The sequence below is a fragment of the Nelumbo lutea genome, chromosome 1 (genome assembly GCF_056320005.1).
Source record: "Nelumbo lutea isolate HS-2025 chromosome 1, American lotus-T2T, whole genome shotgun sequence".
NCBI classification, from domain to species: Eukaryota; Viridiplantae; Streptophyta; class Magnoliopsida; order Proteales; family Nelumbonaceae; genus Nelumbo; species Nelumbo lutea.
In genome coordinates this window covers 6,315,481-6,330,457 of record NC_142684.1, presented here as the reverse complement: position 1 = coordinate 6,330,457, position 14,977 = coordinate 6,315,481, and the positions used below count along the sequence as shown (strand labels likewise).

The 14,977-nt window shown below is 40.1% G+C and overlaps 2 protein-coding genes and 1 pseudogene across 7 annotated transcripts in view; all 3 read right to left on the bottom strand.

Annotated features, from left to right (window-relative positions):
- LOC148873339 (proteinaceous RNase P 1, chloroplastic/mitochondrial-like) overlaps window positions 1-4,045 on the bottom strand; it is an 82,257-nt gene extending 78,212 nt beyond the window's left edge. For 2 of the 4 annotated variants that reach the window (XR_016111456.1, XM_088981783.1), the window contains exon 1: window positions 2,707-4,019. Coding sequence is in view for 2 of the 4 variants with exons in the window: in XM_088981783.1 (XP_088837909.1) it covers window positions 2,707-3,843 (1,137 nt within the window). In the remaining 2 variants the exon portion in view is untranslated. Of the gene's footprint in view, window positions 1-2,706 lie in introns of all 4 variants that reach the window. The other 2 variants (XR_016111440.1, XM_088981781.1) reach the window with 2 other exon arrangements.
- A 1,913-nt stretch (window positions 4,046-5,958) lies between these two features.
- On the bottom strand, window positions 5,959-9,197 carry LOC148873338 (D-3-phosphoglycerate dehydrogenase 1, chloroplastic-like). Of its 2 annotated transcripts, XM_088966454.1 has the most exons (4): window positions 9,069-9,197; window positions 6,597-6,713; window positions 6,434-6,507; window positions 5,959-6,341 (listed from the first exon to the last, which is right to left on the bottom strand). In XM_088966454.1, exons 2-4 carry the CDS (start codon window positions 6,690-6,692, stop codon window positions 6,287-6,289), a joined length of 225 nt encoding a protein of 74 aa, XP_088822580.1. In that variant the 5' UTR covers window positions 6,693-6,713; window positions 9,069-9,197; the 3' UTR covers window positions 5,959-6,286. The 2 variants fall into 2 exon arrangements, 1 of the variants encoding a protein (XP_088822580.1); XR_016105731.1 differs by lacking the exon at window positions 9,069-9,197 and having other exon boundaries at window positions 6,587-6,736.
- On the bottom strand, window positions 8,941-11,219 carry LOC148873337 (respiratory burst oxidase homolog protein F pseudogene; annotated as a pseudogene). The gene is made up of 3 exons (XR_016105296.1): window positions 11,130-11,219; window positions 10,044-10,159; window positions 8,941-9,225 (listed from the first exon to the last, which is right to left on the bottom strand). The product of XR_016105296.1 is annotated as a respiratory burst oxidase homolog protein F pseudogene (transcript).
- Between the last annotated feature and the right edge of the window lie 3,758 nt (window positions 11,220-14,977).

Below are 14,977 nucleotides of genomic sequence, written 5' to 3'. Positions count from 1 at the left end.
AGGGCATATTTGTCATTGTACTCCACTTTATATTTTTAATATAAATACTAGTGAAGGAGGCGGCCAAATTAAGAGCTCTCTTTTCACTCTCAAACCTCTTCCTCTTCTTCTTCTTCTCTCTTCTCTTCTTCAAGAAAACATCTTTTCTTTCACAGATTTTTAATTCAGCAAGATTTCTACTGAAGTGATCCAAGAAATAACCACTTTTGTATCTCCCACAACTTCTAGATTTCTAAAATTGGATTGCGTAGCAAGTTTTAGGCCTTGCAAAAGTGCCATCAGTTCAGCCTTTAATAAGTCCCCTTCTCCTATAGGTCCTGAGTACATAGCCAGTACTGCACTTGAGGAGTCTCTAAACTCACCACCAATACTTGCCATCCCTGAGTTTCCCATAGAGATCCCATCAAAATTTAACTTTATCTTATCTGTTGTTGGCGGCTTCCATTCCATCATCTCTCTTTCCTTTTCTTTAGAGGAGTGTGCCACCTCATTCCAAGCCCTTATATATCAGTCACTGTAAAACATTGGAAGGTGTCAAGAGTTTTTTACCCAATGAGCCACTTTTGTTTTATTATGTCAACCTAGTCCTCCTTTGACCTGAGCTTCTCATTAAATATTCTTGCATTCTTCTCCTCCCAAATGGTCCACAACATAACAGCTTTAATTGTCTTCCATATTGTTCTCCCTCTTTTTGTTGGATGTCTTAGGAAATTTGGAATAAAGAGACTCACTACATCCTGGTGAATTATCCACTTGCAACCAAAAAGAAACAAAAAGGATAAGAGATTAGTAAATAGGGTAAGGATTCACCATTTTCAAAACATAGAAAACACACATGTGGGGAAAGACATTTATTCAGCCTCCTGTTTTGAAGCATATCACATGCGTTCACCTTTCCAAGAAAAACCTCTTAGCATAGTGCTTGAACTTTAGGTGGTATGGGCTTACTCCAAATCTCTTTCACTAGGAAATTTTTTGCAAAAGTTAATTGAAAAAAGAGGAACAAGTAAAAATACCATCGGGGGAGGTAGTCCAGACTCTAGTGTCCTCCACAATTTGAACCAAGAAAGCAAACTTGAGTTTATCTAACAACTGAATAAGGGTCTCACACTCATTATCTCTCAGCCCCCTTCTAAAATCAAAATCCCACCTTACAGCCGAAGAAGAGAAGGTGAAAATCTCGAGATTGGTTGACACCTTTAGTCAAACACGGAATAAAGGCCCAGGAAAAGGGAACTAAGAGAAATATCAACCAACCAAATGTCTTCCCAAAAAAGAACCCTTGAGCCACACCCCCACATCAAAGCTAATAAAATTAATAGACTGGGTATAGCTTTTGGGTTGCTTTCCAAGGAGAACTTGAAGTTGAAGAAAGGGCCATCTTTGCATCCCAGCCATTGTTCATCATCCCATGAATGCTTTCAATGACCTTATGCCACATCCTATCTCTTTCCAATGGAAACCTCCAGAGCCACTTACCTAGTAAAGAGGTATTCCTAAGAATCAGGTTCCCTGTACCTAGTCCTCCCTTCTCCTTCGTTTTACTAACTTGTCCCACTTCACTAGATGGTCCCTCTTCTCATCCCCAAACTCCCACAAAAAAATTCCCCATAAGGTTTTCCAGGTAACCTGCTATCCTAGATGGTATTCTAAAGGTGGACAGGAAATAAATTGGGAAGTTGGCTACAGCATCGGTCACAATGAACAGAATCAAACATGGTGTCCTCTCTCCTCTCTCCATGCAGACCCAAGCCTTTTTCTATCTAATACCCCATGGAAAAGAATGCAATATTCAAGCACTTCAGAAGTCCCCATCTCATAAAATAAGCCTCTTTTCCACTTTAACTCCCAAACTTTTGCTTTCAGAATGATAAAAACCATTCTAAAATTTGGGCTTATTGACCGCATAAAGAAAAAGGGAAGAGCATTTAGTACCTTGTTGCCTGCCCTTGAGAAATATAGAAATTTAATAAAGCTCTTCTAATTAAGCTCCCATAAAGAGGCATTTTATCATATCGATATCTAGTTAGTGTAATATTATAGGATTCATTTAGCATGCTTCCACAGAATTAATTGTGACAAATCTTGTGATTTTAAGAATCACTTTTAAGTTTGGGTTTATGAAAATTGCCGGATCTAATTCTTTTTCTGAGCTTAAAACTCATCCTAAGAAATGAATCTTTGAAGTTACAAAGTTTAGCCTCAAAAACAGATTCATTTTTGTGTCAGAACTCAGTTCAAATAGCTATCAACATTTTACATTATTTCTTCTCAGAAATTGCAAGCCTGTATCATAAAGAAATTTCCTATGAACCACAGAAACATGGGAGACATGAGGTATCAGCAGGAAAAAACAATAATATCAGTTAATAAAGGAATCGCCTAAACTTACAAAAACCAATAATTACGTCCACAAGATCACCTCTGACAATTCTTACTTCTTAGAGCATTTAAAAATGAGTTTAAAATTTTTCAATTTTGAGATTGTTTGTTGTAAAAGACAAACATAATCATGTTCTTTCCAATTAGACATTTCAAACTTTCAGTCACATGATCAGAAGAAAAAAAAGGAAAAAAAAAAACAAGTTCAGGCGTAATAACCTATGAAATTCAATAAATCAAAACAAACCAAGTCGTCCAAATCGTCAAAATTAGGAAAGACAAACACAAAAAAAAATGTAAAATAAAAATGAAGATAGTAATTACCCGGAAATTGTTGAAATCACCCTTGACCTCTCTCCGGCAAGCCAAGCTGGACAACGAGCTAGCAAAGTTCTCAGTCTCTGATAGATCAATATCGATACAAACGAGTTTCTCCCCACAACAACGACAAATACCTGTATCATTAACATCAGTCCTCACGACTCTCCATTTTCCCTTCCCCAGCCACCCTTCCCCATGCCACCCACCTCCGCCCCTCACGACCCCTTCCTTCACCCTGGCCACATCCCAATTCTCTTTCCCAACCCCTGCAGCAGCATTGGACTTAAACCAGCTCTCCACAATTTCAGCTGTCGATTCAGATACCTGCCTCACAGTAGCTCTCAACCGATGAAGCATCTCATACACCTTATCTCCTCTCCCTGCATCGACACTAAGCCGTAACAACGCAGCAAGCTCTGGCTCCTCCAATGTGACACCAGACGCCACCATGTGGGCATCAACCTCATAAGCCTTATCAGCCTCCCCCATCTTACAGAACCCAAACAGCGCCGGCAGATACGACCTTAACTTCGGCGAGATACCAAAACTTCTCATCTTCTTAACCAGATCAAAAGCCATTTCTGGGTCTTCCTTTGCAACCGCCAATCTCGCTACACTAGTAAATGTTGCTTCGTTTGGAGCAATTCCATCAATACCCATTTGCTGAAAAATCTCGAAACCCCTTCTCAGTCCCAAATTCGAGCTGTCATCATCGTTCCCGCCACCCCTCGATTCAACCGAAGAAGAACAAAGGTAGAGAAGAACATTATAGTGGCGCTGATGAAGTGGTATTCCCTTACTCCGAGCATCATCGTAAAGGCGAAGTGCTTCAACAAGATCACCACTCACTGAGCACAAGTCGAGCTTGAATCGAAGCAAGCCTCCGGGGGACTGTAGACACGCCTTCTTCAGTATCTTGTCGGGGATCGTCCGCGTTTGGCTAGATTTAACCACTGTGTTGGTAGCTGTCGGAGAAACATCATTGGGTACTGTTGCAGAGAAGACCGAAGCAGATAAATGGGTTTTCTTAGTCATGGAAAAGCTGTTGTTTCTGCTCATGATGATGGATTTGAGAGAAAGGAGAAGCGGGTAGTAAAATCGATTCCAGGTTCTTGAATACATAACATCTTTCACCTTCATTTTGAGAAGCCGTCGGTTATGCCAAGAAATCAACTGGCTCGATAAGGAACAGAAAGAAGCCAAATTGTTGAAACAAGCAGTTATCACAGACTCACTGCAGGAGCGTCCGAAGAAAAACGGTGGACTGTGGTAAGGTGGTGCTGTAGTGCACTTACAGAAGCAAAAGTGCCTACTGGTTCCACACCTCCCTCACTGTAGTGTGGTGTTCGTAATCTCTTGTTAGTGTGGTGTTCGTAATTTTTGTGTTCTGCTCCTTACTAATCGCACCTCACACGGAACTCACTGCCTCATTCTAAATACGGGAACAATATTAAAAAATTTTGTTCGAAACTATTAAATTATTTTTTATTTGATATTTTTTATACATAGACTTATTATTTAATTTAATAGATTAAATTAAATATCACTTGAAATAAGTTTTTTTAATATTTTTAGTGGAGTTAACTACTACTAACTTTTTTGAGAGATGATTTTTTTCCCTATTTATGTGTGGTTGTGGGTGGCTGGTAGGGGTGAGTATTCGATTTATTCAATTAAAAATGGAATTGAATATTTTAAAATTTTAAAAATCGAATTAAAAAAATTGAAAATCAAACTAAAACCAAATTAGAGGTAAACTGAAATAACGGCAACCAAGACTTTTGGTTCGGTTTTCGGTTAAAATCGAATTTCAAAAATATATATACTATATTGTTTATACCATAATATATAATATAATATATATATATATATATATATATATATATATTATAATATATTATGAAATCAAATTTTATTATATTATATATTAATATATATACAAAATATATTATATATTAAATATAATATGTTATATATTATATTTTACAAGCTATATAGCAAAGTTCAGTCAATTCGTTTTTTTTAGTTACTCAATTTTCTAATTATAAAAAACTGAAAATCAAAATATTTAAAAATTGAAAAAACCGTTAACCAAAAACCAAAATAACCAAATTGAAAAAATCGAAACAAAAATTTGGTTTTTCAGTTTTAACCGTATAACGCTCACCCCAAGTGGTCGGGACCGTTATACCATCCATGTGGATGAAGTCGTCGGTGGTCGAGTTTCAGCCAAATAGGGGACTTTTTTTTTAATACAGGCTACCCACCGGCTCTTCATTAATATCTAATGAGATCATCGACCACCGGTGATCATTTATGTTTGGCCCCCAAGTGACCGGAAGGCTCATACCATGGTGTTTATCAAGCTGCTGGTGGTTGAATTTCAACCTGATAGGGGATGTGATAGGGGATGTGTTTTTTTTTTTTTTTAATACAGGCGACCACCGGCTCTTCATTAATATCTGATGAGATCACCGACCACTGACAATCATTTACGATTGGCCGCCGGTGACCGGGAGGCTCATGCGATGGTGTTTATGAAGTCCTTGATGGTCAACTTTCAGCTGTGATCACAACCCAACATTCATATTAATATTACTGATTTATAATCATTAATATTAATATTAAAATTTCTGATGTCAGTAATATTAATTACTTATATCAGTGAATTTAATATTATAATTAACATATAAATATTATTATTAGCATTACTAATATTAAATTCAGTAATATTAATATTATAATTATTTCTATTATTAAGGGTTTTAAACCATTATTGGTTTAACTATTTACTGATAATTAATAACGACCTTAATAATAATTATTTAATATTCATATGAATTAATAATAATAATTAAATGATAATTATATCAATAATGCTAATTATTAATATTATAATTCTTAGTTAATAATTATTAATATATTATTAACATTTCTGATTTTATAATCATTAATACTAGCGGGGTGGCCCCTGCTTTGCAGGGGCTAATGACAGGATAATGACCTCCGAATGCTTTAATGCTTTATATTCAAAATAAATACTTAGAATTGGTTTTGTCAAGAGCTAGAAAATAAATGCTTTATATTCAAAATTTCAAATATGACGAAATAAAAAATCAAAATCACAATGTGTTGGTGTTTGTCCTCTAATAATTGAACGAAGAAATGCTATATTCCCTTCCATTACAATCACCTTAAAATGTTTGTAACTTTGTATAATTGAAGTCTTCCACCCTTAATCTTCGCAAAAAAGAATGGTTTGTAGAATTGAACCCATTTTTGTTTCATAACTATACTTCACAAAATATCTCAAAACAAAGAAATAAAGTACATGAAAATATTAACTGATGATGAACAGTGGGAAAACTAAGAAATTGCCTAAAAAATAACATCAATTGTTTATCACATACTACTTGCAGTGTAGACTAAAAAATTGATCACATATTTTAGGAGGTCTCTCTGAATTCTTAATGGGGCTCCTCCTATCTATAACTTTATAATGCCAAGCCCTCAACACTTTTACACAAACCATGTGCATTTGATGACATGATAGAACCTGCAGTCAGAATGAATTTGATTACAGCTAGCCTGCCAAGCTTCTCTGCCAGTACAACAAATGGTGCAAGCTCCGATAGAACCTGTAGTCAGAAAGAATTTGTCAGATATATGCTCCTCATAACACAAGACTCTAGAAATGAAAAGGCTATCAAGTCCTAGTCCTTCTGTGAACCTGTAGTCAGAAAGAATTTGCACCAGCTTGCTGTCTTTTGGAGGTGGTTCTTCTGTGAAGACATCAAGTGCCGCCTGCATCAAATAGAAACAAATCATCCAATGTTCATTCTGCAGTTTAACAAATAAAGAAAAAAAAAGCTTGAGAACGGACCAAGAAGAACCTGAGTAACAATTCCACCCTCCAGTGCTCTCACAAGGGCTTCTTCATCAATCACTCCACCCTGAGCAACATTGACAATGCAAACTCCTTTCTTCATCTTTGCTATCTGTCTGCACTCCTATGTTTATTGTTCTTTGTTATCTTCTGGGCACAAACAGATTTTTAATATGTAGATATTTTTAGTACGCATTGAAGTCTTCTTCTACTTGAGGACTGGTCCTTCTGGTCTAGATATGTTCTTGTCTATTTTCTTTGTTTCTGTTTTCTAATATAGTATTATTGGCTCTATTACCTATAAAAAAGATGCAAACTGAACTAAACAATTAAAATAATTTATAGATAAATATATTAAATTTATAAAGTTACAATCATGATCTTATTCTAAGAATCTTAGTTTTGCAGTTGTTAGCACAGACTGTAGAAAAAGATCCTCTCTATTGTTATGTTATGTAGATGGGATTATGGGAACTACTATTTCTTCATTCAAGAATTAGGATCTGTCTCATTTTCTTAACAGAATCTGGCATCTGTAATTATGCATGCCATTTTTGTGGTTTGCCACTACCTGATAACCATACATATGGTGATTCTTTACCTTTATTTACTAATTGAAAAGGAAGGAGAAATTATTCACCTACATTTAGTTATTAACAATTTTATCTGCTTGTTGTAGGGGACCTTTGTCAAAAAGATGATAACACTATACTCAATGGGTTCCTTCTTGCTAGATGTATCTTGCGTGGATGATTCTCTTAATGAGATCTTGCTAGCTTAGGGTGATGACGGAGGGAGTTTTCTTTCTATAACTTGTAGCAAGGATGAAGACCTCTTTCTTAAACTGAGCAATCATGGCTGGGTGACTGTTTTTAAATGTGAGCACTCAATATTCAAGCTATGAAATTGAAGGTTTATGCCAAGTCTTAAGTAAATGTATACAAGGAACTGCCATTTGCGTTGATATGGGAGATTTATTGACCCAAATCTCAACCACACCAGCAAAACCTAGATTGGTAACTTAAGCATCCCAGGTTGAGTTTAGGGCCAACTGAAGCCCATCCCCCTCATTAATTAAAATTTACAAGAAATATACAATTTTGAAGAATTCCCCCTCCCCCTCAATATTAAAAAACAAAAAAAAAAAAACAAAACAGCTAAACCCGATGGAGCATAGCAACTGCTGTCTCCCCCAATACAAATTTTTACAATTCAGCCCAAAAAACTTGGTTTCTATTAACCCCTTGCTTAGCTAGCATACCAGCCATTCCATTTTCCATTCCTATTAACTCAATGAACCTTTATTTGTAGATTCCTAGTCAACCACTTGAGCTTCTTCATCAGATTTCTGTATGCCCAAATAACTTGTCCCCATCCAGTAACCAACTTATTACCACATTTGAATCACCTTCTATAATTTGATTAGACACATCCATTTCCACAGACTTCTACACTCCAAACCGCCATAATTTCAGCTCTTATTGAATCCCCATTACCAATTGGACCTGAAAACATTGCAACTACATTTCCCTCATTTCTGAAAACACCCCTACTTTGGAAGGCCTTGTATTTTCAACACTGCTGTCATCACAGCTCAATTTTAGGAAGCCCCTGCTCAGTCCTGTCCATGCACATATCTCCCTCCTCTTTTTTGAAGATGACCTACTACCGCAGCCCAATTTCTTATGTAATCCACAGAGAATGGTAAAAACAGCTCCAGAGTTTTTAGCCAGGAAGCTGTCCTACAAGTGAAACATCTCCACATAAAGTCTGCAACACTGCTTCCCTTGCACATCACCACATAATTTTTCCCCTTCTTTTTGGCAATCCACACAAGTAGGAGTATTACACTTGCACCCGAAAAGAGAAAAGAGCCTTTCCCAAATACTAAGGGAAATACATGAGATTAGTAAGTGTAAGAAAGACTTTTTTTTTTATAATAAAAGAAAAGATTTCATGAAAAGAAAAAAAAATTATTACAAACTGGTCAGGTGTTAAGGCAAAACCTAGAAACATCACAAGATAGGGGGAAAAAACAGAACAAATCCAAAATACAAAACTATAACCCCAACACTTCCCTGAGCCTGTCCCCATCATTTTCTATTTTGGACTTGTGTGAATTCAGGCCACACCAAAACCCAGTCTGAGACAGCTAGTGAGCTAGGGTAAACAAGATTCACTGTTTTCAGTTAGAAGAAAATAAGAAGAGAGAAGAGGGAGAAGAGAGGAGGAAAAAAAGAAGAAAGAGTTGAGAGAGCCAAAAGTTCTGGCTGGAGGCACTAGATTTTGTTTATATAGATTAGGTAACCATACAAAATAAAAGAGGGAAAAAATATATAAATGCCCTTACGACATATAGTACGTATTACATCATTTCCCCTGAAGTTGGGGCAAGATGTCAATCATCCCTAACTTGTCACAAAGATCATAATGTCACAGAAGATATTGAATTCAATGCAGGTTAGAATATGTTACATACTTTTTCTTAGTTGTTAAGAAGACCACTTCTCCCAGCAACAGGTGGCTCACAAACTTCTAAAAATACCCTCTTGATCTCTTTTGTCCAGTTACCTAACTGTCGGATGTGGATGCTCAAGTAATCATCATCAGGAGCTGATGTAACTGAAAACGGGTGCCTGTAGTATGAAAATCAATGTTGGCAATATCTTAACAGCATAACATGCAAATTATTCACATAGAAAGACATCCACACCAAATATTATCAAATAATTATATGTCAAAGTTTAGAAATAATATTTAGTACTAAAATGATTTCTGGGTTGGGTTGAAGTGTTACTGATATCTGAGAGAAGATCGTGACCATTAAATAAGAACCGGTGGGCAAAGGTTGGGAAAATTCCAAAAGTTTTCTGCATAGTGAGGTTTTTCTTTCTCCTTCTTTTGAACTCCCCCCCTTTTAATTCTCTTGGAGGGGAAGTGGGCTAGCGGTTATCAAATTTGTTTTGTGAAGATGGACTTCAAACTCTAAAACCCAACTCTGAATTGCTAAGTAAGGGCATCTATTAGTGACTAAGCATTTCAACTTGAGAACCTATATGTACATACGAGTTAATAATCTTGTTTAAATAAACCAGTGCACTTGCAATATCAAATACTTTATATGCTCTTATGTTGAAAAAATAAGGTGGGGTTTAGCGAAGATCACAACCAGCTAAGTTCATCACAAAAATATCATTAGAATTTCATATGTTGTTCAGCATCCCTATTACATTCTAAAATCTCATTAGGAAAAGAATAAGCAAGAATTCAATAAATTTAACCATTACAGTTGCATCAAGAAAATAAATTAGTAAAAACAAATCAGTGCTTTAATTTGCAAAATAAAAGATATTCAAAAGACTCGAATATGAAATAGCTTGGATACCAAAACAGATAATGCAGTGTCTATATTAATTGATTATGTGCAAAATAAGTGATACTGTTGCAAAGTTACCACTCAAATGGAGACACAGCCGGGCATTGGACAAACATGTACTGGCCACTTTTATACTGGAATTGGGCAGGCTTGGACATTTGCAAAGCGAGAACATTACCTGGATAAATAGTAACCTGAAATTTTTAATTAAAAAATCAAATGGGTCAAATAATTTCTTTGAAAAATAAAAATATAAAAAAAAAGGCAACGTAAAGGCAGTCAACAGAGGCATGTCCCAACGGGTGCCTGCCCATATCATCAATCAACAGCAGGGATCTTGCTTATACATAATGCTCCCCAAATATTAGGAATATACTTGGCCATAGATGATAGAATCGGTTGAATTGGCTAATGGCCTTTTTTGGAACTAAGGTTTACTGAGGTATGCACTGTCAAGGCAGTATCGATTGCACACCTCGGTTGCTAATATTTGAGGATATTGCATTCAGCCAAGCAACCCACTTGCGTGAAACAAAGTGTAAGCCACAATTGCACAAACGCTGGTAAGCGATGATGGCCCTACGTGAGAGTTCTAACAGGTATTAAGTGATCTTCAGGTTCAACTTGGAAAAGTAGATCCTAGATCCATGTGAGCAACTGATTCAAATAGAGGTACATCAAGGGAGGATATAATGCATAATCAATAAGCATCTTTAAAATTTCAGAATTATTAAATATGACCCCAAGTCCCCAACCTCTAGTAACTGCGTAGTCTATGTCAATCACTAGGAAAAGATAGTCACATTAGTATTTCCACCCATCAAAAGAAAAGCCAATATAAGATCTTTATCAAGCTAGACCTTTTTATAATCTTGATATTTAGAAGTCTACAGTGATTTTTATCATTTATATTGTTATAAGAACAATGAAATTGTTTCTTCTTCACTTTTTTTTCTTACGAATTGCAGAAACATTCACACTGACAGCCACCAAAGTATATAGATCATATCACTCAGTAGCCCTAGAACAGGGGTAGCACATCTCATTCTGAATTTGGACCAGTGCCTCAAAGTCTCAAACACTTGGCACACATTCAGATAGCTCTGAATTGGGCCCACTTTCGAGACCCTGGCAAACTAATATGCTATCAGGATAAGTGATTACCTTCGGTAGACGAACAGAGTAAAAGCGAGAGCGGAAGAATCGCAGGGTCCTCTCTCCCGCATAATGCAAAACAGGAACAGCTAGATTCATCATACTTTTAGATTTATTATAAGTTCATTATTATTTATAAAATTATTACTTCTCTATTGATGACTATGAATACATATAACTTCAGTGAAGGTTGTTCCGATCGTGGAAGGAAGTGGGGCGTTAACAGGTGCCACTGTCTAAGGCACATTTAGGCTGGGAACTCCGTCCGCAGAGAGGGGGACGGTGAACTGTTCAATGCAGACAGTGGAAAGCTGAGGTCGCTCCTCAGAGGCGTTTTGGTCAGTACCTCATCCGGCATTGCTAGAGGAAGCCATGGATGCTGAGTTCTGAGAGTTGCAGAGACTGGAGAAAGGCTTTTTGAAGCGTTCACACAAACGGTGCCAAATGTTGCAACGCGATCCGGACACTCCTACTTGGCAGAAACCTAGCTCCTAGCTAGCGACAGGCGGTACCTGAGAAGAAGAGGGAGGTGAAGAATTCCCGGGGAGCTCACCCGGCGGGAACACTCCGATGCTTAAGTTAGAACTCTAAGAGAACTGTAGAGAATGCAAAGAGAGAGCTAAGAGTGCAAATGGCACAAGTTCAGTACCTTTGCTCCTTGGGGATCGGGGTCCTTTTATAATGGAGTTCTGTCAAGTCAAGCGTAACCGCCTCTGCCGCAGCTGTTACTGCCAGAGCTAAGATGGCGGGAGCAGGCAACCGTTGCAGGGTACGGACCTATCAGGCATGCCATATCTTTCAGAAATGGCAGGCACGCCGCCGCCTGATGAGGGACGTGGGTGCAACCTCCAGATTCGGCAGGTACTGCTGTCAGGCAGATCTTTCATACAGGTTTTCGATCTACCTTGGGTTGAGCTACCTTACACCGAGCTGTTGGGGGTGCATCGAGGTGCTTATGCTTGAGGTGGGCCTTAGGCAAGTATGGACATGAGTGTTAATGGTGCTGACCCGAAGTGTTTCCACTTCGGGATACTTAGACGTAGGTCGGGGTGTTCCCTTCTTAGGAAGAGCTCAGGGCTCAATGGGAGGAGCTCGAGTCCCCTCGCTAAGGGGGGAGCTTGATTCGCTCCACCCTTGGAGAGAATTAAGGGTGAATTGGATGTTATTTCCCGACAACTTGCCTCGTCGTCGAGCTGTCCAGCCCGGCTTCACGAGTTCGTTACGCCGAGTTATGGCCAGGCTGTCATGCCGAGTTATGGCCGACTTCACGAGTTCGTTGCCCCCCACTCCCCGTGTTGGGGGTTTTGACCCATCGCGAGGAGTCCGCGGTGTGACGGGTGGATTTGGCTCGAAGCTCAGGCCTTCCTGTCAAGTAGCTCAATGGTCGGACCAGTTCACTGCTCGGCTCAACCAAGAGCAACCCGAGTCGCGTATAGTTCACGCACGGACATCACGTGGTCTATGGACTCTGTGGACGTCAAAAAATGCGTTAAATCGATTTCGCCTCGGGGGTCGCGTAGCTGGCTTTCTTGAGAGTCATCAGATTGTCTTGATCTTGTCCGTTGATGCCCGAGTATAGCGGCTATAAATAGTGGGGGTCCTGGTCATTTTTCCCTTGCCATAAGTTCTCAGCATTCGTCTTGAGCTCGCGTCTAAGGTCTCCAGCTCGGGTCAATTCTCCCCACTTCGGTTGCTTTTCCTTGGTGAGTCCCCTTAGCTTTTCTTTCAGTTTCCTTATTTCTTCCAGTTTGTTTCTCTCTATCACCATGTCTAGTTTTGATAGTCAACTTGATGAGCCCGAGGTGGGTACCTCGGCTAAGGGTGACGCAACCGAAGTCCAGTCTCACGAGGTGCGGGAGGCCTCGGGTAATCTGGTGTCCACCTCTCACCGAGGTCGGATGCCGGATAGGTTCGGTCCTTCCACCATGACCCTGGAGAGACTTCGACACCTTATCCGGCAGTACAACTTACCTAGGGAGTATACCTACAGTCTGCCAGCAGGTAAATTCCCATGGGAGCACAGTCCTGATGAGATCATGATCTTCCAGGAGCAGCTCATAGCCGGGCTCCGTCTTCCTCTCCACCCCCTTATCATAGAGGTTATGAATCACTTTAACGTCACAATAGACCAGCTTCACCCGAACTCCATTCGTAATGTGGTCGGGACCATTTCCCTCTGCTTTTATTATGCCCTCCCTTTAGACTTAGATATTTTTTGTTCAATTCTCTCAATAAAGAAGAGTGCTTCATGCGTTCTCCCCGAGCACAGGCAGGCCAACTACCTGTCCCCTCACCCGGGTTTCAAGTTACCACACAAGCTTTCCAGCAAAAGTCCTGGCTTGGAAGCATGACTACTTTGTAGTCCGGAACACCGCGGGGTGGGCCCTTCCCCACTCATTGGAGGGCGACTGTTCAAGACCCCAGCGTTACACTGGACAAGGAGACAAGGGAGGCGCTCCAATCATGGGCTAAGCTTGGGTTTGATTACAAGGATTACATCGCTAAGAGTAAGCTAATACAGGTCGGGTTGAGCCCGGGTAGGTCGTCTTACCTAGAGTTAAAAATTTTACCTTAGTAGCTTGTACCTTTGAGTTGCTAACGCCGAGCTTTGTTGCAGAACCCATGGAGGAAGAGAAGCTTAAGAGGGAGAGGTTTTTCAGCCATATGAAGGGGATAAAGAGGCGAGCTACCAAGAGAGCTCACGTCGAGTCTCCGCAGGTCCCTACCTCTAAGCCCGAGCTTCCTGATGCCTCTCCGGTCATTGACTTGGAGCAGGATTTACCACCTCGGGAGCCCAAGACGGTGGCTGAGCCTGTTTCTAAGGCAGCTATGGAGCCCGAGGTCGCTACTGAAGCCACTGATGCAGCCACTGAAGCCTCTACCGAGCCCATTCGCACAACTGAGACTGCAATTTCCAGCTCGGGGAGCCAGGAGGGAACCTGGAGTATCTTGATCCCACAGTGCAGCCTTCGGAAGAGTAAGGGGGTTGTATACACCGAAGAGGTTACCGAATGGGCCGACCTCACTCCTGCTCAGCTCGGGACCCGGGCTGCCACCCACTCTATGGTGGTAAGTTCTAAAGACTTATGTCTTTTTTCTTTTTTCTTTTTTTGTCATTATCTCTTCGGCGCTAACCGACCTTCTCTTATTATGTGAACTCCGTCGTGCACGCCTTGACCCTTCAGTCCGAGAGGCACCTGAAGCGGGCCCTGGCTACAGAGGACTCGGCTCGCGCAGCCCATACCGATCTGAGGGCAGCTCGCAACCAAATCCATCGGCAGGAGAGCGATGCTTCAGCTCAGAAAAACATCATCGAAGCACTGATGGTGGAGAGCGAAGAGTTGGCACGCGAGAGGGACGGGCTAAGGAGCGAGGTGAATGCCCTCAAGGCAGACAAGGGGACCTTAGAGCACAAGGTGGAGTTCCTCAAGGCTGATATTGAGGAGAAAACCGAGATCTCACCCAGGCCATAGAGGAGACGAAGGTCAAGGCCGTTACGGGCTATGTCAAGTCAGACAGGTTGATGCCATGCGGGGGGAGGCCTATCATAAGGGCTTTAAGCTTAGCAGGAGGTTGATAAGGCACAAGTACCCCGAGCTCGACACAAGTGCCATCACCACTTCACAGATCACGAATGACATAGCCCATCAAGCTATAGAGGATCCAGATTCCGAAGAGGAGGGTGGAGACAAAGAGGTAGATGTCACTGACCTGGCTGAAACTCCCGAGGAGGTCTCGAGTAGAAACGATGAGCCCCCAAAATAGTTGTCCTTGTACTATGAGCCTGCGAGCTCAGCTTTAGTTTCCTCCTCTTTTTTTTATATATATCGAGCTCATTGTATAGAACTCTCCATTAA